This window comes from Dipodomys ordii, unplaced genomic scaffold (assembly GCF_000151885.1).
Source record: "Dipodomys ordii isolate 6190 unplaced genomic scaffold, Dord_2.0 Scaffold62, whole genome shotgun sequence".
In the NCBI taxonomy this organism is placed as follows: domain Eukaryota; kingdom Metazoa; phylum Chordata; class Mammalia; order Rodentia; family Heteromyidae; genus Dipodomys; species Dipodomys ordii.
The window spans coordinates 1,584,689-1,607,484 of NW_012267278.1; the positions used below are offsets into that span (position 1 = coordinate 1,584,689).

The following is a 22,796-nucleotide window of genomic DNA, read 5'->3' on the forward strand; positions in this document are numbered from 1 at the left end:
CCTCAAATTAGCCTGTTAAGAGCTGGAACTGTATTTTATTCATCTTTCTTTCCTGTACTCCCAGGGCCTCAACAAAGATGAACTAAATGAATCAGTGAATAAAAAAATTAATTCTAAGAACAGGAGGAAGGGCAATGAAGACTATAAAGAAAATTATGAAGATAAATTGGTCTAAAGAAATGAAAACTGTTAGGTGCCAGTGGTTCATGCCTGTAATTCTAGTTACCCAGAAGGCTGAAATCAAGAATATCACAGATCAAACACAGCCTGGACAGAAAAGTCTGAGAGACTTCAACCATGGTCAAATAAGCAGTAAAATGCTGAGCTAGATGTGTGGCTCAAATAGTAGAGCACCAGCCAAGTATACAAGCATTTTTTTTAAATGATGTCCTAATAAGCCATTTTCCTATTCTCTTGTTTCAGTAAATTCTTTTATGAATGTGTGACCCCAAAACATGTCAATCACAGTTCAAGGCCAGCTTAGGCTACATGAGAAAATCCTATTGCCTCCCCCTCCCCCATCCCCTACCCCCTCCCCCTGCAAAAAAATCAAAACAAATAAAAATCTACTACTGTGAAAATTTCTCACACCCTATTACCATTAAGTAATTACATTACATATCTAATTTCCTTTGCTATTTCCAGATTTCTAGGTAACTTGATTGATTTCCTATGTAATTTTCCTACAAAAGGGGAAAGATTTAAAAAAAAAAAAACCTGGCAAGGTAATTAGTAAACTATTTAGCAGTTCAAAGTGCATTAATAAACTATCATTCTGTCTAATAAACTCATCAGAGAGACCTGTGAATATAACTCTCTCACAAACCCTTAGCATGGCCAAACTAACTAGTGCCCTCTGCTCTCTCCCTCTAAACATTCTTATAAAACAAATGGCAATTCCTTTTCAGTAGCTTAGGCTAGAGCATTTGGAATCATATATATATATATATATTTACATCTCACCTCTAATCTGCAAAATGTGTTGGCTATACTATCAAGACATATCCAGATTTTGGCCTCTTCTCACTGCCTCCACTGCTATGCCCTGGTGCAAACCAGTCATCTCCTATCCAGCTTTTTTTGACGAGTCTCTGTTTCTACTCGTGCTTCCTCACAGTCTATGATCAACATATAGTCTAAGAAAATAATTTTTAAAAAGTTAGATCATTTAGATATAACTATGAAATTCTCCCAGTGTTAACTAGTATAAGCTAATAATCATACTAATAATTAGTAATAAGTTAGATACTACCCTCTTCTACCTAAAATCTTCCAATGGCTTTCTATCTCAAGCAAAAAAAATCCAAAGTCCTTTAAACTACCTACACTATCTCCTACCATTACCTCACTTCTGTGACCCTCATATTATTCTTTACTGAACTCATTGAATATTCTTGCTTTTTCTCAAATATGTAGGCATGTTCCTGCCTAGAGGCCATTGCATTTTGTCTTTTTCTTTTCTTTTTGCCAGTCCTGGGGCTTGAACTCAGGGCCTGGGCAGTCCCTGAGCTTTTACTTAAAGCTAACACTAGAGCCACAGCACCACTTCTAGCTTTTTGTTTATGTGGTACTGAGGAATTGAACCCAAAGCTTCATGCATGCTAAGGCAAGCACTCTACTACTAAGCCACATTCCCAACACACTTTGTCCTTTTCATGAATGTACTCCTCCTATTTCATATCCTCCCCAAAATCCTTTTTTTAAAAAAATTAATTCTTGGGAAGGGATGTGAAGGGTAAACCAAAGGAGGAGGCTGCAATGCTTGGTAAGAAATGTACGCATTATCCTGCCCATGTAATTGTAACCCCTCTGTACAGTATGTTCACAAATAAAAAATAAATAAAAAATGAAAAAAAATTAATTCTGTTGCAGGGTCTCCTCTGAAACAGTCCAATGGGTCTCTACCTAATCTTTCCCTTACTCTTTCTCCCTTCTCCTCCTCCCAAACATTTGGCTAAAGAGAAGCCCTCCACCCAGATGATTAAGATGCTAATTGCTGAGGCTGGCAGTATGGCTCTAGTGGTTCAAGGTCTGCCTTCAAAGCTCAAGGCCTTGTTGAGTTCTAGGATCCAGTACTACCATAAATAAATAGATTAATTAAGAAGAAAAAAAGTGCTAATTGCTGAATGACCTTTCTTTAGGGCCCAGAAAACTTGGAGATCCTAGTAATTCCTTTTTTCCTTCAGTTCTACAGTAAATAGCTTTTGTTATAGCAACAACAAATTAAAAACATGATTTAACTTGCAGAAAAGTGAAGTGCTTGAAAATTCTGGAGCTGGCCCTAGGAGGTTGTGGTCACTCCTTATGTTTTGTGGATGAAGAAAGACAGGAAAGGATAAGTGCCTAGGAGAGCCACCAACACAGACTTTGAACATAGACTTAGCTTTGAAGGTACTTTTGTCCAATGTCTCATGACCCTTTTCCTCCTCAGCCTTTTGTCCCTTGTGTCCCCCTCCTCAAGCTCTGAGGCAAAAGTGGTTCCTCTATCTTCTCAATATCAATCAAAATCATCACTATCATCTCAATATCAAGCTCCAAAATAAACTTAGATTCCTTCCTACAGACACTCATCTTTCTAACATTGGTACCTCATTGGCAGACATGGGCATTTGATTCTGATAATAGGTTTGAACTTGTCCCTTAACTAACCAGTAACTCTTCATTTTGCTTCCCACTTAGTTTCTTCATTTAATTTATATATATAGTTTACATATTTACAATTTTTCCTTAGAATGTAAGCTCTATAACAGGATATACTGTACTCAATACTGTATCTCAACATCCTGTTATATATTGTAGGAACTAAAAAGGATTTCAATGCCTATAGAGACTATATAATGGATATTGCTGTTTTGGTCCTTATTTCTGTGAGATGAAAAGTAACCTGAGTTTCTTTTTTTTTGGTCGGTCATGGGGTTTGAACTCTGGGCCTGGGCGCTGTTCCTCAGCTCTTTAGCTCAAGGCCAGCGCTCTACCACTTGAGCTACAGCACCACTTCCGGTTTTCTGGTGGTTTATTGGAGATAGGAGTCTCACGGTCTCTCCTGCCCGGGTTGGCTTTGAACCGCGATCCTCAGATCTCAGCCTCCTGAGTAGCTAGGATTACAGGCGTGAGCCACCAGCGCCCGGTGTAACCTGAGTTTCTAACCCTAGACATCCTACAAAATATAACCAGTATTCTAATTGTGCGATTAAGCACTAGTTTTTAAAAGAAGATAGGATCATATATTTTTCATTGTTGTATACAATCCATACCTAGGATGTTTAGAAATACATCCGTTTTGCAATGTTGAACAATTAAAATCTAATCTGGTGTTGGGAGTGATTGATTAAAATATATTGTAAGTATGTGCGGAAATGTAATAATGAAATCCTCACCCACATAGTGTTAAGCTACAAATAATAATAACCAGTCAGTCCATTGATGGACTTTCAAACTCGCGTTTTCTCAAAAGTACCTTTAAAAACAATTTTAAAATAAACCAGCTCATTGTTTATACATAATAAATTTGGAGCTTTTTAAAAATAGGATTCTTAAAGCTTTCCAGAATTCATACTTAGGAACACTGGGAGTACTTTTCAGTTTCAGACACAACCGATTTGGCAATCTGGGTTACCATTCCCCGTTTGAGATTATATTTGAAGGAACAAACATCCTCATACAGAGGCAAACAAAGGTGCAAAGATTGCACAGGTATTCCTCCTAATCCATCGAGCTCAATGTCCACAGGACGGGACAACAGCAGAGGTCGCAGCATGGAGCACAAGTTTCTAAGCATTCTTCCCGTCGGGCCTTACTTAGGCCGCTCCATGGGACCCTCACCTCACCACGACTACGGGCTGGGCACCTGTACTAGTTAGTCCTTCACAAACAGGTAAGTGGAAGAAGTCCCTGGACTACAGGAAGTAACCTTGGGTGGCTTCAAAAGCTCAGAGAAAAATGGAGGGAGGAAAATTCCTACCAAAACGATAGGTCACAGCCCAACCTACGACGCTTACCGGACCGAAGCTTTCAGTCAACCCTCTCCTCCCAAACCGTTGGAAGCTACAAGCAAGATCGCGGTGGCCTCTGGGGGTTGTAGTTTCTGTCGCAAACAGAATGCGCCGGCAACATTAAAACTACATTTCCCAGAAGGCAATGCAAAGCCAATACCTTCTTAAATCTGGGGTTTGACATAAAGACGCTGTCCCTTCTTTTTATGCTGGTCTTAAATATAAAGTTTCTTCTAAGGGTTCCATCCTACCCTTTACCTGCTGTACCTGTCTCATGTGCCAAAACCTCAGTGTACACACTTGTCACTTTTCCTAAACCCGGCCAACGACTCCAAAACCCACAAACGAAGTCTTTAGAGGCGCATGCGCTCTGCCAGCAGCTGCACATGCGCAACAGCTGGCAGGGGGGGGGGGTTGGCGACCGTGCGCGCGGACTTGAGGTCCGGAGGTATCCAGTCGGAGGGCGGGGCGTTTTCCAATGGCTTTGCCTCGACATGGAAGCAGACGCGGGGCCTGGGGCGGCTCCGGGTTTGTGCCGGGCGGAGAAAGGGGAGGGGCTGGGGGGTGAGGACCCCATCTCCCCTCCCTGCTCCCGCCCTCTGGGCCGATCCCCACCGATGGGGCTGGCCGAAGGGGCGGGCTCTGCGCCTCAGGCCCCGCGGCTCAGACAGCTTCGCGGCCCAGCCGGGCGCTCGAGGACTGCCGGGCCAGCCTGTGCCCTCTGCTTTGGCTGCAGTGGGACGGTGCACGGGGGTAGAAGAAGCGGCGTCTTTCTCCGGGTCAGGAGTCCGCGGGGCTGAGGAGTCTCCTTCGTCGCCGCCCGCCGAAGACAGAGACTGGAGCGTCCGTGCGTCGGGCCGCGGCGGCCGGAGGCCAGCATTGGGCGAATCCTACGCGGGTAACGGAGGCTCTGGGAGGAGCCAAGGGGGGCGGAGTCTAGTGCGGGAAGGAGGGGTGGGAACGACAGGGAGGACTCGGTGGCTGCACAGACAAAAAAAAAAAAAGAAACCCGAATGGCTGGAGAGCGTTCAACTGTTACCAGGGTTTTGGGGCAGAGCTCAGATTTGACAGCTCCACAACGTGAGGATATCCGCTGACCCCGCGAGACGGAAAACACTTCCCTGTGCCTCCCCGTCCAGCAAAGCCAGCGCTGGAAGATTTCAACTTTCCAACTCTGTTTTTTGTTTTTCCAATCTCTGTTCGTGTCGGAGAAGGCGATCAGTTCGCTAGACTGATTGAAAGCATCCATTTAAAAGACTCTTCTGGTTACAGATGCCACTCGCACGTGTGTTTTCATGACGACTCGATCTGTCTGACTTTATTCTTGTATTTCTCGTGGTAAAAATTGCAAAGTGCTTTTGCGGGCATGCTGAAAGGTAACTGAAGGCTATCAAGGAAAAACTCCCGATTGTCATGGCTGAAGGAGAAAATGAAGTGAGATGGGATGGATTGTGCACTCGAGATTCAACTACTAGGGAAGCAGCACTGGAAAACATTAGACAAATCGTTTTGAGGAAAACCGAGTATCTTCGTTCGCTGAAAGAAGCAACTTACCGTTCATCAGACGGGCTTTCAAATGCTGTTTCTTTGGATGGGTTGAATAAGCTTCTTGCTCATCTGCTTATGCTTTCTAAGAGGTGTCCCTTTAAAGATGTGAGAGAGAAAAGCGAGTTTATTCTGAAGAGCGTCCAGGTAAGGACGAGTATTTTAACTACAGTGAAATTTTACTTGCAATTATTTACATGATTTTTGCTTACATGGTTCTAATAAATTCACTTAAAGTGAATTCTTACTATGAATTCACCCTACATTGGGGCATCTATAAAACATAGATTTTATTTTTATTTTTTGGCCCCGATGGAGCAAGGTAAACTAAAACCTATTTTCAAATATAAATACACAATAATTGATTTTCTAAAGTTTTAGGCAAAAAACTGCATTGCTAGGAGAAAAGTCTTTAGAAATTATATTTAATTGTAAGTCAGATCTTTTATGTTTCTTTTACGTGTTACTAAGAGTAGCTAATGTGCTTTTCACATGGTTACAGTGTTCTGCAGAAAGTTTTCCATTTAAAGCCTCTAAAATGCTAAATGACTGTAAGTGTTTCCTAGTCATTAAGTTATTGGCCAGTTTTCTCTTGCCTTTTAAAACAAACAAAAGCCAGGATTTGTCCTACAAATGTAACCTTTTCCCACCTAAGAACCATATAAAATAATAAAAGCTTAAGTTATAAGCAAACTAAGTATCTTCAGGTTGAAAATGGGTCTACATAAGGTAGTCGAATGCTTTGATTTTGAATTCCTCCACCAGCTTTTTCTGTGTCTGCCTAAATTATTTCTTTTCTTTCTTTTTTTATATTCATACCTATTTAAATTTCAGGAGCAGTAAATTAAAAATATTACAGTTCCCCCATTTGGTGTATAAGCAGTTTATTCTGTTTTATTAGGCTATTTTAGAGGACTGTTCATAGATATGAAAATGTTCAGTGACCCCCTTATGCTTGCCGATCTATGTTAATTGAAATATTATGTATGAGAACAATTTGAAACTTATCACGTAATATATATATATACAACATTTATTTATATATAAACATATATATGGGTAAATATACATGCTAAGATTGACTTTATTTTTTTTTATCAGTTGTGGGGATTGAACTCAGGGACTGAGTGCTGACCCTGAGCTTTTTTTTTTATTTTGCTCTACCACTGTGAGCCACAGGGCCACTGCCAGTTTTTGAGTGGTTAATTAGAGATAAGAGTCTCACAGGGACTTTTCTGCCCAGGCTGGCTTCCAAATGTAATCCTTAGATCTCAGCCTCTGGAGTAGCTAGGATTACAGGCGTGGGCCACTGGCACCCAGCCTGACTTTTTCTATACCGGCCAAAGTATAAAGCAATAGAGAAACAACTATATACCTAAAATGAAGACTCCTAAGATCTTAAGCTTTTTCTTTTAACAAACACTTTGGAAATAATGATTATAATTCATTTTATGAGCAAATTAATACTCTTCTAGAGTTTGAAGATTTACCTTTTTAAGCATAATAGGTTCTTTCTTTATCAGGCCATAATCAATATACCAACATTTTCCTTTTATAATGGACTCATCATTATGCATATCAAGTACTGTTGTGAAATATTTAGGACCATATGGTTCATGGCATTTGAATTTGTGTCTTAAGTTTTAGGGGTTTTGTATGTGTGTGTGTCCTTTCTCTTGCTATTTTACTTCCCTTTGGCTTTTTCTTGACCTTTCCTTTATTCTACTTACTTATATAAGAGTAAGGAGCTAGATAACCAATGTTGTTAAAAGTTACATTGAAAATAAAAGTAAGCAGACTATTGAGTCAGTTACTGTGTCAATTGATTGCAATATGAATGGTATGTAAATGGGCAGACTGGGTATTCTCCTTTATTACTAAACTGTCATATTTTGAGCAAGACACTTGACTTTTCTTAGCTTTGATTTTTCACATCTTTAAAATGGGCAGAAGCTGTTGTGAAAATTAAATGAGATATAAAGTACCCCAGCATGTAGTGGATGATTCATTCTCTTCTCAAGGGAAAGAAGGGACTATGTGAAATATTTGCCAGCGTTTATTCATCTGGCAAAAAGATTCAAGCATTTCCTTATCCATAGTCTAATACTTTTTCATTTCCACACTTATTGTACTTTATTTCTGCTACTGTTCTAAGAGGTGCATTGCTTATATTGTTCTGCCATCACGTTTATGTGTCTCTTTCCCCTTGTGGGCTATAAATTCCCAAAAGTATTGCTTGGAACCTGGAAGCCACTAATCAATATCCAGTTAATTTGTGTTTTCCTTCTTTGTGTTTCTCATCAGTAGATAAAATTTCCTTTTTAAGGCGTTTCTATCTGTACATCATCCATTTGTCTGTGCATTCGTGCAACAAATGTTTAGTGGATTCCTGGTGAATGTCTTACTAAGAATTGAGTATGAGCTGTAGCAATTTTGACTTTCTTCTGAAGAGAGACCATAAAGAGATACAAATAAAATGTTTACTTTTAAATAAGACAAACTTTCTAGGGCTAATCATATTTAAGCAAAGACTTGATGACTACTTTTTTGGGGGGTGGGGGGTGCCAAGTATTGCATATAGACCAAGCTTGTCTTGTACTTGAGATTCTCTTGCCTCAACCTTCAAGTGCTGGCATTACAGGTGTGAACCACCGCATCAAGTTTAATGAATAAATTTTACCTTCACAGTGAGATGTTTATATGAATCTAGATGTAGAGAATAATTGGTGTGAAACCTCATGGCAAAAGAGAACAATTGAGTTCTGAAAGTGACAGTTTGAGGATAATGTGAAACTTTAAGTTAGATCCATATTAGTATTAAATTAGCTGTATGACTTTGGATAAGTTTCTCAATCTCACCTTGACTCAGTTTTTCCATCTGAAAATGAGGATGATGCTAATACTTCTAGCTTCACAATGTTGTTATGGGAAAGAAAGCTTGCAATGCAAAACAATGTCTAGCAGTGTAGGTGTTTTTATTGTTATTATTCAAGATGGCTTGTAGGCCATGCTTGGAATGGTGGATTTTATCCTAGGAATAATGAGTACTTTTGAACAAGATGTTGTCAGGATGGATAGGATTTAATAAGGATCATTCTGGAAGCAAGGTAAAAGTGCATTTCCAGGGTAAATTGTGGACATGCCATACACATCAGGAAATTTTTCCACTGGTCCATGCCAAAATGATGGGGGACTAGGATGTGGTGGGGAAAATGGAAATAATGTTAGAAACTACAGGATATAGCTCTGTGTGTGTGTGTGTGTGTGTGTGTGTGTGTGTGTGTGTGGTGTGTGTGTGTGTGTGTGTGTGTGTGTGTGTGTGGGGTGTGTGTGTGTGTGTGTGTGTGTGTGTGTGCTGGTCCTGAGGCCTGGGTATTATCTCGCAACTTTTTTGCTCAAAGCTAGCACTCTACCATGTAAGACAAAGCTCCATTTCCAGCTTTTTTTCTTTTTTAATTTTTTAATTAATTTTTATTGTGAAAATACCATAAAGAGGGGTTACAATTACATCAGCAAGGTAATGAGTACATTTCTTCTCAAGCATTGTTGCCTCCTCCTTTGTTTTTCCCTTACCATCCCTGCCTTCCCATCTCCACCACTACACCTCCCCCACCCCACACACCATCAAAATTGTAAAGTTGGTTTTTCGACATAGCATCTTGTACATTTCATTGTTGCAATGGGACCACCTGTATCGCTATTTAAACAATTTATTTTTTCCCTTCCCCTCCCCAAATTATACCAACATCAAATACAGGGAAAACAGGGGTTATACAGTGGGGGAGGGACATACAATGCAACCAAAAAATCACCTTATAAATATGTTAGAAACAGTAGCAAGAAAGAAAAGCCACTTGAGTCCTTATCTTGGAGTTCATTTCGCCTAACATCAACTTATCTGACCCTTTCTGCTTGTCTCAGACATATACTAGTTATTACAAATAAGGGAAACCATGGGACCTATGTTTCTTTGGGCTTACTTCACTTAATATAATTTTTTGTTGGTTGTGGGGCCTGAACTCTGGGTGCTGTCCCTCAGCTCTTCAACTCAAGGCTAGTGTTCTACCACTTGAGCCACAGCACCACTTCCGGCTTTTTTCTCCTGCTCATGTGGTGTTGAGGAATCGAACCCAGGGCCTCATGCATGCTAGGCAAGCACTCTATCACTGAACCACCTTCCCAGCCTCCCCACCTTTTTGGGGGGTGGTTAATTGGAGATAGAAGTCTCAAGAACTTTCTTGCCTTACCTTCAAACTCCAATCCTCAGGTCTCAGCCTCCTGAGTAGCCAGGATTATAGACATGAGCCACCAGCACCTGCTGAGAATGTAGCATTTTACTTGGATTTAGGAGATGAGTAAAATAAGAGCAAGAATTGCTCTGAAGTTTCTGACTTGAACTACTTGATAAATAATACAGTCATTTCCTGTGATAGAAAAGTGGGAGAGACAAAAGAGTTTTGTTTTATACATGTTGACGTTTAAGTTGCCTACGAGATATGAGTAGAAATAGTTTCTCAAAAGATTTCTGTCTGTGCTGTTTGTTGCAGTTCTGTTATGTTTCATTTCTCCAGCCTTAACCCATCCTCCCTCCTCTGTCCATCTTTCACATAGCTACAGAGCCATTTATGAAAAATGAAAATGTTACTTTACTATGTAGAGCCCTTTATAATACAATAGATCTAAAGAATGAACATCATTTTCATCACCTGACTTCCACTTATCTCCCAAGTCTCACTGCCCATTACTCTGCTTCCCACCACTCTGGCCTCTCTGCTCATATTCTCACATCAGCCTCACATGAGAATGCTCCACAATGCTTCCTGTTATTCATTAGTAAAGCAGAAAAAGCTGAACTGTATGCAGTTCCTGCAGCTATTCCTGTAGGCCCATAACTGCTTGTGCTGGGTAGATTAGAGGACTATAATCAGGTAAGAGAGAATGATGGGGTCATGGTAGGATGATTCAACTCCAAATGGCTAAACTTGTAAAATATTGGCACATAGGGAAACAGCATTTTCTGTTTATACACTTGTTCTCTATTTACTGATTATATATTAGCAATATACCTACATATATTCAACATATTTTTGAGAACTATTCTGAATCATATATTGTTCTGGGAACTAGATGATCAATAAAAAGTTTTCCCCTTTTGTGTAAGGTCCTCTATTATCACAGAAGATCATTTATGCTAGGTTTTTCTAGAAACTTTAATCCCCATACAGTGTGTGTGTGTGTGTGTGTGTGTGTGTGTGTGTGTGTGTGTGTGTGTGTGTGTGTGTGAGCACTGGCGTTTTAAGCTCACAGCCTGATGCTTGCTAGGTACATGCTCTATTACTTGAACTATGAACCCAGTCCTTTGTTTATGGATATTGAACGCTTTAAGAATTGTTCAAGGAAGTAGCACTGTGGCTCAAGTGGTAGAGCTTGCCTTGAACTGAAGGGCTCAGGGACAGCACCCAGGCCAAGTTTTCAAACCTCAGGACCGATTAAAAAAAAAAAAGAAAGAAAGAAAAAGAAAAACAGAATTGTTCAAGTTGCATTGAAATGAGAATGTCTTGTTGGTATCCAACTGGGTAATACATAGTTTTTACATCTGTCAGTATTATTTCACATAATATATTTGAATGTTGTACAATTATAGGCTTAATTCATTTGTGCCAGGTTTTTATTTTTTAAATATTTTTAATCCCAATAATTTTTGGTGTGGGTGTGGTAGGACTGGAGTACATTACTACTTTTGCTTTCTACCTTTTTTGTTTTGCTTTCTTCAGCAGAGCAAGTGATATTTTTCTCCTCTCGTAGTTGCAAGGTTGCTACAGCAGTTACATGCAGTTAAGAAGAAACGTTTTCTTCCCATGTGTCTATCAGGGAGAAAAATTTTTCCCAAAAGCCCTCCAGGAGACTTTTTTTTTATTGACAAGGACTGGGTCACATGTTCTTTTCTCAGTCATTGCCAAGGAAATTGGGATTTGTATTTTTAGTTTGGGTTAACAAGCATTAAGCCACTGGGGACCAGGAACTGCTTCCCCCACTGCTAACTAAGCAGAATTTCTACCAATGAGAAAGGGATGGAAGACAGTCAAATCTAGTGGTGTCCTTTAAAACTATACCTGTATCTAAATGAATAACACCACATGGTCTATTATAATCTGGACTTTAGTTAGAAGTATATTTAATTTATTTATAATTGGGCTATAAAATATAACTTGTAGCAGATTAGGAGCATTCTAGAAGCAGATTTCATCTTTTTAAATGATTGCTTTATGTTGATTTCTTTATTGCTACCAGTCAAAGTCAGAGGTTTAAAGTAGTCAAACATTCACTTCTGACTTGTATGTATCGAAGTAAATATGAGAGTCCTCTTTCAATATTTACATTAAGGTTTTCTCTTCCATATTCACTATTTTCTGGCTTTTATTGATACAGTAAGAATTCAGTTCCTTTCCCTCTGTGGCTTCTCCAGGAACTCAGTGCCTTCTCTGATTCCCTTGACCACTTTCTCTCCTTGCTTTTAAAATTGGGCTTTTTTTTGTGTGTAGAGTATAAAAAAATTAACACAGGAAATTTATTTTCTGAAATGGTTTAAATACAAATATAGACATAATCTTTTGGTTCTATCTATCCCAGCTCTTCTCTGTAATATGTAAATGCACCCTGTCCTCTTCCTTTATGAGTCTTCGGAAAAATTGAAACTAGAAAGGATGCTTTTCTTTTTTTTTTAAGTTTTCATGTTTTATATATTCCTGTCACAGTGTTTCAAATGTCCTTTAGCATGCAAAAAGCATTTAGCTTTTAAAATATTTTCCTAACATGATTATCTATAAATGGCACATGGTATATTATACAAAGATGAGATGTTAAATATGTATTAAATTTCACTTTAAAGTCATGAGTTGTTCATGACATCATGGAAGAGCCTCTGAAATGAGAGTTTAAGCTTAAATAGATTTTTTCCCCTGATCTTTGACACTTTAGACCTTACAGTGCTATTATGTACAAATCATTCATGTATTAAAAGGATTCTAAAATAAGGATTTTTGTCTTACTTAGAGTTATATTGATTTTTCTTTTGGAAAACCACAAGTAATTTGCTATGTTTTTATATAATTAGCGCAACCAGTTTAAAGATTTGTTGAAACAGTAACAGAATCTTGGGGGTAATGAAAGATTCTTGATCACAAGACATGGCAGGTAATATTTGGTATTGTATATTCATTATAAATATTTCCATACTGAAAATGGTAGTCTTCATGTTGTAAAAATTCATGTTGCCTGGAAGGAACTATTGATAGGGGAACAAAAATTATAGAATTTGTGGGAGGACAGAGTTGATAGTATTGAAGAGCTGATGTATTGAAGAGTAAAAATGCATCAATACCAAACAAATCTTGCTACCAATTTTGAGTTTCTTCTATGATAGAATTTTTCAGTCTTTTCACAGCATGATGTTACTTAAAATTTGCTAATCAAAGTTAGTGGAAAATAGTGTTTACTTTGACCCTGCTTTTCTTGCTCTTATTTATTACATTAAAAGAATGACTTTAATTGACCTTGAAGAAACTACCTAGTCATTTAATTACAGTGGCACAATATACTTTAGAAATCAGTTTGGGAGGATTTTTCTGAATATTACCATGTTTGTCTTTCTTCCTGTTGATTACTACACCTGGGTTAAACTGCTGTTGATAAAGCTATTTTTACTCACAAAGTTAGTATATAGGAGGAAGGGCTTTTATTTTATTTTTTATTTTTATTTTTGTCAGTCACAGGGCCTGAACTCTGGGCCTAAGCACTGTCCCTCGGCTCTTCAGCTCAAGGCTAGCACTCTACCACTTGAGCCATGGCACCACATCCAGCTTTTTCTGCTTATGTGGTACTGAGGAATTGAACCCAGGGCCTCATGCATGCAAGGCAAGCACTCTACCACTGAGCCACCTTCCCAGCCCAGAGGAAGGGCTTTTAAAAGATACTTATTTTTCAAAAACGTTGTCTTTCATTGGGAATATTTTGGAAATGTCTGTAGGATGATTATTGAGATCATTTATTGAATGTTCCAAGTTGGCATTTTATTGTTGAATGGTATACTTAGTTTGTGGCACACTTTTCAAGTAAAGAGATTGAAATCCATTTCTATAAGTAGAAAAAAACTAATGTGAAATTTAGCAACATAAGAATTATACATCTTCTGTTGGTGCCCTGCATCTTGTATATACACTTCTCCAATTTGGGGAGGGGAAGGGAAAGACAAAATGCTTAAATAAGGATACAGGCTGGCCCATTGTAACAATGAGATGTACAAAACACTATGTTGAAAATGAACTTTACAACTTTGGTGGGGAACGGGGGGAGTGGGGGGAATAGTTGAGGTGGGAGGGAAGGGATGGTAGGGGGAAAACAAAGGAGGAGGCAACAATGCTCAATAGGAAATGTACTCATTACCTTGCTCATCATGTAACTGTAACCCCTCTGTACAGCATTTTTACAATAAAAAACATACAAAAAAGAATTATCCATATTCTAATATTTTAATGTCTTTGTAGGACTACTTATAGAGCAATCTGATAGATTGAAGGAAATTAGGGAATTCTTGCAATAGATATTTTGCCTTTATATTTTATTTAAACCTTATTCTTTTTAAAAATTATCATTATAAAGATGATATACAGGCTGGGTGCCAGTGGTTCATGCCTTTAATCCTAGCTACTCAGGAGGCTGAGATCTGAGGATTGCGGTTCAAAGCCAGCCCCATCAGGAAAGTCCATGAGACTCTTAACTCCAGTAAATTACCAGAAAACCTGAAGTGGCACCGTGGCTCAAGTGGTATAGCCATTGCCTTGAGCTGAAGAGGTCAGGGACAGTGCTCAGGCACAGAGTTCAAGCCCCTCAACCGACAAAAAAAAAAAGAGTTACATAAGTCAGGTAAAGAATTCAGTTTTTCCCTCCTGTCCCCATCCATAAGTTGTATAGTTCATTTTCAACATAGTGTCTAGTGAGTACCACTGTTGTATCTGTTCACCCTTTATCACTTACGCTATTTTTAAATTAAAAAATGAAATCAGGTCTTCTTTGAATTATTAATTATTACTTATACTATAAAATTGCTTTAAGATAACTTCGTAGGCTTCTCCACTCATACCCTCCATGCTAGGGATTGAGTCCAGGCCTTTGAACACACTAGACAAGTACTCTAACACTGAACTATTTCCCCAGCCCTTCCTAAGCTTTTAAACTATACTAAAAGGAAACGTAATTTATGGTATGAATTTAATGACTAGTATTACACAAGTCAGTTTTCATATATAGTTATTTAATAAATGTATTTAGTAAATAACATTCATTTAGTGTTTTAACTTAAAAACTATTTAAATGGACTGTAAAAATTAACTGTATGGCCAGGATACTTTATTAATTCTATGTATAATCAGGAAAATAATTTGAATAATAGTCTACTAAAAGTGAACATTTACTCTTTTGATATTTCAGCATTTGATAAGCATTGCACACTTGTCTTTAAATTTTACATGATTTCATTTTCTAGCAAGTTGGCAGGTGTTAGCTGTCTATAATTATAACTGAGCAATTTTTCAAATGCTATTCATAGCCTAAACACAGCAAGAAATTCTTCCCATCATGTGATTAAGAGCAGGCCTTGGAAAATAGTGGTGGAGTGATATTATGTTCAATGGTACTGAAGGGCATATTTAAGAGTTTTCTCAAAAACAAAAGATGATTTACATGATAGGGAGACAGGTTTTCTCACAGAATAAAATCTCTTAGTCATTGAGAGTGATTAACTCAAATGAAGACACCTTTGCTTAACAAGTTGATATATAGATTGGAAGGTAAATTATGAAACATAACCCGTCTGTATTTGGTTTTGTTGATGAGAGAGCTTCTGAGTATAAGAAATAATTGGAAATCTATTGAGATAGTATAAATTTTACAATTGAACTAATGAATTACTTCATTTAATATTTATTATACACCTACTGTATGCTAAATTCTATGCTTATATGTTCTTTGGCATGGTAAAGGCTGGAAATTTCACTTCTTTTTATTATTGACTCTGTTTAAAAGACAAAAGCAGCAGCTTACATTTTCTTTCTTCCTGACTTATTTTATAGTTATCTAGTCTAACTATTCATAATCTCACTTTGACTCCCAGAGATATCATTTCAGAGTAGTTTAAAGATCATATAGGGCTTTATTTTCTAGCTGTGTATTCATAATAAGCCTCTATATTCTCTTTCTTCATCTGAGAATTGACATTTTATTATCCATTTTGTGATATTATCTGGCTTGTGATAGTAATAAAACATTTTGTAAACTTCAATGTATTGTGAAAAGTTCATTATAAAAAATCTTACTCTGCTTACTTATCTGCACAGTTAGGATAATAATAATAATAATAATAATAATAATGGCTTCACAAAACAGGTCTTAGAATTAAATGAACATGGAAAACATAGGTGGATATAGGCCTGGTATATGGTAGTGCTCAGCAAATAGCAATGATGTCTTGTGGCTAATGAATGAAAATCAAAACTAGCCTTACTTTAAGAATGTATAGTCTCAATTTTTATGTAATCGAGTTTTATATATCCCACATTTTATATACAGACACATCAATAATTCTTATTGCCTTCTGCACATTAAATTCAGTGTTCATGCATTGGTTGGTTAATGCTAATGTCTATCTGTGTCAAAGAATGTTTCTAACCATTCACTCTCCCAGGGTAAGTGTTGGACTTTGCCCAGCAGTTTGTAGCCAGAGTTGATTGCAGATCTGTAGTTGTACCTCCATTTCCTCATTGCAGTCCAAGATTTTTCTGAGATGCCATCATGGTATCAGTGGGAAGGGATGGCAGGCAGACAGGCAGGCAGCTGAATGTCATCCAAGTGATCAAATGCACATTGAGAAGTCTATGGCCAAGTCTGTACTTTACTGCCTGGGCAACATTTGTAGATAATTGTCAAGACCATAGGCTTTAGAGTTTGTCAGACCATGGTTTAAGTCCTGCTTTACCAAACTCTCTAACTTTAGGCAAATTACATAGTTACTTAAGCCTCAGAGGTTCACTCATAGCGTTGTGAGGTAGTGTAGGTTTGCTAAAACCCAGCAACCACTCTTAGTGTGTCCAGCTACTTAGTAGTTGAGCCCTCAAGTATACTGTGGCTCTAGGGTCCCCCTACAGTCTCTGGGCAACTGAGAAAGTTTTTACCTACTTTATTGGTTCTTTGGTCTAGGGGAAGTAGAAACCATAATTAAGGATTTTTAATAAATATTGTCTTAACTCTTTGGATTCCTCTTAGGTCATATTAGTCTTTTCCACTTAGCAATATTTTACTTTCTTTTTTTGTTGTTGTTGGTGGTTGTAGGGCTTGAACTCTGGGCCAAGGCACTGTCTCTCAGCTCTTCAGCTCAAAGCTAGTGCTCTACCACTTGAATCACAGCATCACTTCTAGTTTTCTGGTGGTTTATTGGAGATACGAGTCTTATAGACTTTCCTGCCCAAGCTGGCTTTGAACTGCAATCCTCAGATCTCAGCCTCTGAGTAGCTAGGATTACAGGTGTGAGCCACCGGTGCCCAGCTTGCTTTCTAATGTCTTAAGTAACAAAATGTAAGGAAGCCAAATGATGGCTTGTATGTCAATGTAGTCAGGAAGAAACTGAATCTTCTGTGCCTGGTCTATTTATGCCTATTACTCCAAGAAAGTAATTTATTACAAAGTTGGCTTGCCTTAAAGAACTAGTGGGGACATTAGAATTGCCCTATCAGTTAACTCCTTGCTTACCCAAAACAAAGACATTTTAAACAAAAGTTTCCATCAAACAGTTCTTTCAAATCTTGCCTGCCCAGAAAGAATACTATACTGTAGAACAAAGGGTCCAAGCAAAAGTTACTTTACCAAATAAAAACTCAAAAAATGTTTGTTACAGGGGTTGAAGATTTTGTTCCTATATTTTATTTCTCAAGTTTGTTTGAAATGTGTGCTTTTCTTGAGCTCCCGTGCCTGTCCTCCTTATTGTATCTAGTAGATTGGGGTGAACATAGGGTGCTAGAGAAGAAGTAACAATTGACTCTCCTGCTGACTTCAAAATGGGTCAGTCTGTATGGGTTATACTGCTGCTATTGTTTTGGGTTTTTTTTTTTTTGGTGCCAGTCCTGGGGCTTGAACTCAGGGCCAAGGTGCTATCCCTGAGCTTTTTTGCTCAAAAGTTTTTGCTGTACCACTTAAGCCACTTCCAGTTTTTTGTTTTGTGTTGTTTGTTTTTGTTTTTTGTGTGTGGGGGGGTCCGGTAGTGGGGGCTGAAGTCTGGGCCTGGGCGCTGTCCCTCAGCTCTTCAGCTCAAGGCTAGCACTCTACCACTTGAGCCACAGTGCCACTGCTAGGTTTCTGGTGGTTAATTGGAGATACGAGTCTCAAGGACAGCCAATCACTGGTGCCTCACGCCTGTAATCCCAGCTAATCAGGAGGCTGAGATCTGAGGATCATGGTTCAAAGCCAGCCTAAGAAAGTCTGTGAGATTCTTTTTTTTGGGGGGGGGGTCTGGTTGTGGGGCCTGAACTCTGGGCCTGGGCGCTGTCCCTCAGCTCTTCAGCTCAAGGTTAGTGCTCTACTACTTGAGCCACAGCACCACTTCTGGTTTTTTCTTTTTGCTTATGTGGTGCTAAGGAATTGAACCCAGGGCCTCTGGTATGCAAGGCAAGTGCTCTACCACTGAGCCCCGCCACTTCTAGTTTTTATGGTAGTTAATGGTAAAAGAGTTTCATGGACTTTTCTACCTGGGCAGGCTTTGAACTGTTGTGACCCTTGATCCTCAGATCTCAGTTTCTTCAGTAGTTAAGATTACGGGTGTAAACCACTGGTGCCCTGCTGAATATTTCTTAATATAGGTAGAATAGACACAATTCAATAGTGCACAATTCTGGTAACCAAACCATTGTTCTTAGCCCTTTTCATATATTAATTTATTAAATCTCAACATTATTTAGGCATAGATTTAGTCTCATTCATCAAGGAAAATCAAGGTCCAGATAAATTAAACAACTTAACTAAGTTAAATAACTTGATCAAGCTAGTTAAAGAAAGAGTCAAGACTCAAACCATAAGGCTCAAAAGTTAGTTTTTCAACATATATAATACTATCTGAATATCTATCTGAAAATATATTACTTTTCCAAACTGTTTTATGTTAAAAGCAAAACTTAAAACCTGCTGTTTCTGGAGAAAACAAAACACTTCTTAAATGCTATTAAATTACATATCAAATTGTTATTAAAATCTTAGTCATCTTGAAATTGTATTTGAATTCTTCTGAAGTGTATAATTTGCATTACATTATCATAAATTTTAACTGATAGCTTAGAAAATTTGTGGACTGTGATGCTGGAAATATAGCATAGAAGGCTTACCTTTACATTAAAAAGATTAAAGTAAGATGATTTTTTAATACACTGCCTAAAAGAAAATTTGGTATATTTCCATGAGTAATAGACTAAAGATTAGCTTTGAATGTTAAAAGAACATTCTCTTAGCTCGTTCATTGTTGTCATGACAGTACTGGCACTGCAAGTGTTGTAGTAACTCCTTGCAAGGATCTTATTTTAGACCCTAACGTTCTGCAGTGCTGAAAGTCCCCTTCCCCGCCCTGCAAGTAACTCTAGTGGAAAAGTACTGGTTTAATAGCTGGCTCCTAACTTTGTAGCTGAAAGACTGTACTATTGTGGGTTTAAAAAAATTGTGTAGGAGTGTTGAGTATTTTTCCTGTGGATTATGAATGTTTGAAATTTCCCAAAATACGGTATTACATTACAAGTCAAACAGTAAGTTGTTTACAGCTTAAGAAAAGGGGCCCCAATTGTCTTTTGAGAAATCAAGCTCAGATTGTATCTTTATATTGAGCTCACATAGAAATGATTTTTCCAGTTGTATGTCTCCCATGCATACTTTAAAGTCTTTGGATTCTTTTTTACTCAGTTATTAAGAAAATTGTCATTAGAATTATTTAAAACAGTGAAGGAAAATTCTTAATATCCTTTCTATAATTTAACATGTATCCGCTTAAATTAGAGCATTTTAATACTGATTTCTTAAATTATGAACTCAACTCAGTTATATAATGACTAAGGGATTGCCCAATTTTAGCTGGGTATCTGAAATAGCAATAGCTGAGTTTTTTTTTTTAACTTTGTTGCCTTTATATTGTGAATTAAATTTAGAAAATATAGGGAAAATCTAGTTACATTTACTGCTGACAACTGCTAGCTAGCAATAATTACATTTACTCTTAAAACACACAAACACACACACACACACACAGAACACCCTGTGTTCTATATCATTGTATTCAACCAACTGCAGGTAAAAGAAAAATATTTGGGAAAAAATTTCATCTGAACTGAATATATATATGTTTTCTTATCATTATTCCCTAAAAAAGATATATAAGTAATCTAGAGATTATGTATGTGAATAGCCTTTATACAAATAATATCCATTTTATATAAGGGATTTGACCATCCAAGGATTTTGGTGTCCTTGGGGATGGGGAGTCTTGGAAACCAATTTTATGTGAATACTAAGGGACAACTGTAGTGCATTAAAACTTAGTTCATTAGCCTTAGATGATTGGCATGTCCTGAATCTTGGAGTTTCAGTATCATACAAATTATTTTGTTTCTTTTTCTCAGTTTAGAAAAGTAATTTTGTAAACAAAATTTGACCTCAAGCCAGAGTTGTATTTGGCCTTCCCACCAAGCAATGAAATATTAAAAGCCTATTTTATTTTTATTCCCTTTATGATAATTATTTAGGTAAAGAGTTGTTTAATTCTAATATCTCCAATTAATCACAGAAAAAAGCAGGAAGTAGCTCTGTGGCTCAAGTGGTAGAGTGCTGGCCTTGAGCCAAAGGAGCCCAGGGACAGCACTCAGGCCCCAAGTTCAAGCCCCAGGACCAGCAAAAAATAACATACAAATTATATGAAAATTGTATAAAATAATAAATATAATAAGTATATATTTATGGAGTTTTTTCTGAACCCTATAGTACCTTGATAGTTTACCTCCTTTAATTAAGGATAAGATGAATATACTTTTTGAAAATAAGAATTCTTTTTAAAATCTTTTTTTTGTTTGACACTTCTAGCATTATAAGACATATACCTAGACACAATCTACATTGTATGGAATAAAAAAATGTATCTCTTAAGAATGCTCTTAAAAATTTTCTATGATTTAGAGGAACAAAGTTTAAGAACAAATCAAAGCTGTGGCTAGAAATGTAAAATTTTGTGGTAGTGTTGGTAATAGTGCAACTGCTGGTAGAAAGGTAGCAATTTGAACTTTAAAAGCCTTAAGTCTATGCATAATAATTGTACTTTAAGGAAATTATCTTTAAAAGATTTATGCATGAGTAGTATTATAATTGCACTATTTATTATAGAAATGCTTTATTTGTATTTTTTAAAATAAGGTCTCTCTTTTGCCTCCAACTCACTATCATCCTGCTCAAGCCTCTTGAGTGCTGGGATTACAGTGTGCATCACGACCCTAGGCCCTATATGTATTTTATGTACAAGTGGGTAGTAATGTAATGTGCAGTGACAGAGTATGATAAGTGTTTGTGAAGGACTGTTAATAGTTACTGAAAATTGTTAAAATGTGCAAACATATAGTTCACATAGAAATGACAAACATAAAATAGTCTGGTATGTATGGTCTTATAGAGAAGAGGAAAATGTCAGGAATATTAGATTTTCTTGTACCAAAATATTAACCATAGTTCCTTTTGGGGGTGATGAAAATATTTGCTATTTAATTTTTCATAGTAATAACAACTTAATTTTATTGAATGCTTTATACCACATATCACAGTATTTTACGTATAATATTTTCAGCATTTTTGTAGGTTATATGTTCTGATGAAGAAATCATCCCTCAAATAGAACAAGTATATAAATGTGTACCTAACCACTCACTTTAAGATTAAACTAATTTCGGGTTTGTTCTTCATTTGGAAGAAGCACTGTCAGCACACTTTGGTGCTGCATTCCTTGGACCCCAGTGTTTCTAGAAGCAGGTATAACAGCTGGTGACACGTTATGAGCATGTTAGGGGGATGCCAGATCTGCAAAAACTCATTTCTGAACTATTACCTGTTCGTATTTGGAGTGATGTAACATAATCTGGGAGAATTTATACAACTACATACTTTCTTTGAAGACCTATTTCCCTACACACTCTTAATTTTATACCTGCAAGTTCATATGGTGAGTTTTACATTTTATAGATGAGAAAACAGACTGAGAAAGGTTATTTGACTGAGATAGTGAACACTTGGGTCAAGAGGAATAGATCTGTTAACTGCTGATCTGTTTTCCTGAAGTTTCTTCTTCTTTTTTCCCTTTTTGCCATGAGGCTATATTACTTTAAATATAAAACTAAATCAGTGTAGAAAAATAGAGAATTATAGTAAGTCAGAGCGAGGAAGAGCAGGATTTGTTGGGATAACAGTGTTTAATAGAGGAAATAAATTTTAATGTAACAACATTTCTTCTCAGCTTATCTGTCTGTTTACATAAGCCTGCACTGCTTCTATTCCCAGCATGCCCACACTAAAGCACCTATGACTGGCTGGAAGTAATTAATACTCTGTTGTTCTTTCCTACAGAGTAAGTTTTGGCCTCATTTTTGTTTCCTTTTTGTGGCCTCCTTTTATCTTCCTTGTACCATCTATCATATTATATGTGAACTTGTAGCTATAACTTTTGCCAAAGATCTTTTTCACTGCAGTGTTGTTATACCATTATAAAGATGGAAATGGCTAAAAGAAGTAATAAAAAATAGCATTGCTGGGCACCCGTGGCTCACACCTGTAATTCTAGCTACTCAGGAGGCTGAGATTTGAGGGTCATTGTTCAAAGCCAGCCTGCACAGCAAAGTCCATGAGACACTTATTTCCAATGAACCACCAGAAAACCTAAAGTGCACTGAGGCTTAAAGTGGTAGAGTACTAGCCTTGAGCAAAAAGAACTCAAGGACAGCACCCAAGCCCTTAGTTCAAGCCCCACAACCAACAACAACAACAACAAAGATGGCAAGATGGCATCTACTAATATTTCCTTGGAAAGCCATTATAGTTGGCATTCAAATTCATGCATTTATGCTAAAACTTATTAAAAGATGGTAAAACTAAGGTCTTGAATCTTGTCTAATTAACTACAGCCTAAACTAAAACTAATGTTCAGCC

General features: G+C 37.4%; 2 protein-coding genes across 5 annotated transcripts in view; one reads left to right on the forward strand and one right to left on the reverse strand.

Moving 5' to 3' along the window:
- The window catches only part of Cep57l1 (centrosomal protein 57kDa-like 1), a 43,193-nt gene extending 39,131 nt beyond the window's left edge, over nucleotides 1–4,062 (reverse strand). For 3 of the 4 annotated variants that reach the window (XM_013022348.1, XM_013022349.1, XM_013022346.1), the window contains exon 1: nucleotides 3,999–4,062. The gene's annotated coding sequence lies outside the window, so the exon portion shown is untranslated. Of the gene's footprint in view, nucleotides 1–963; nucleotides 1,121–3,998 lie in introns of those variants that run through there. The other variant, XM_013022347.1, reaches the window with a different exon arrangement.
- Nucleotides 4,063–5,381: 1,319 nt separating this feature from the next.
- Nucleotides 5,382–22,796, forward strand: part of LOC105990053 — a 63,043-nt gene continuing 45,628 nt past the window's right edge. Inside the window, exon 1 of the mRNA XM_013022368.1 lies at nucleotides 5,382–5,684. Coding sequence (XP_012877822.1) covers nucleotides 5,406–5,684 — 279 coding nt within the window. The 5' untranslated portion in view covers nucleotides 5,382–5,405. The remainder of the gene's footprint in view (nucleotides 5,685–22,796) is intronic.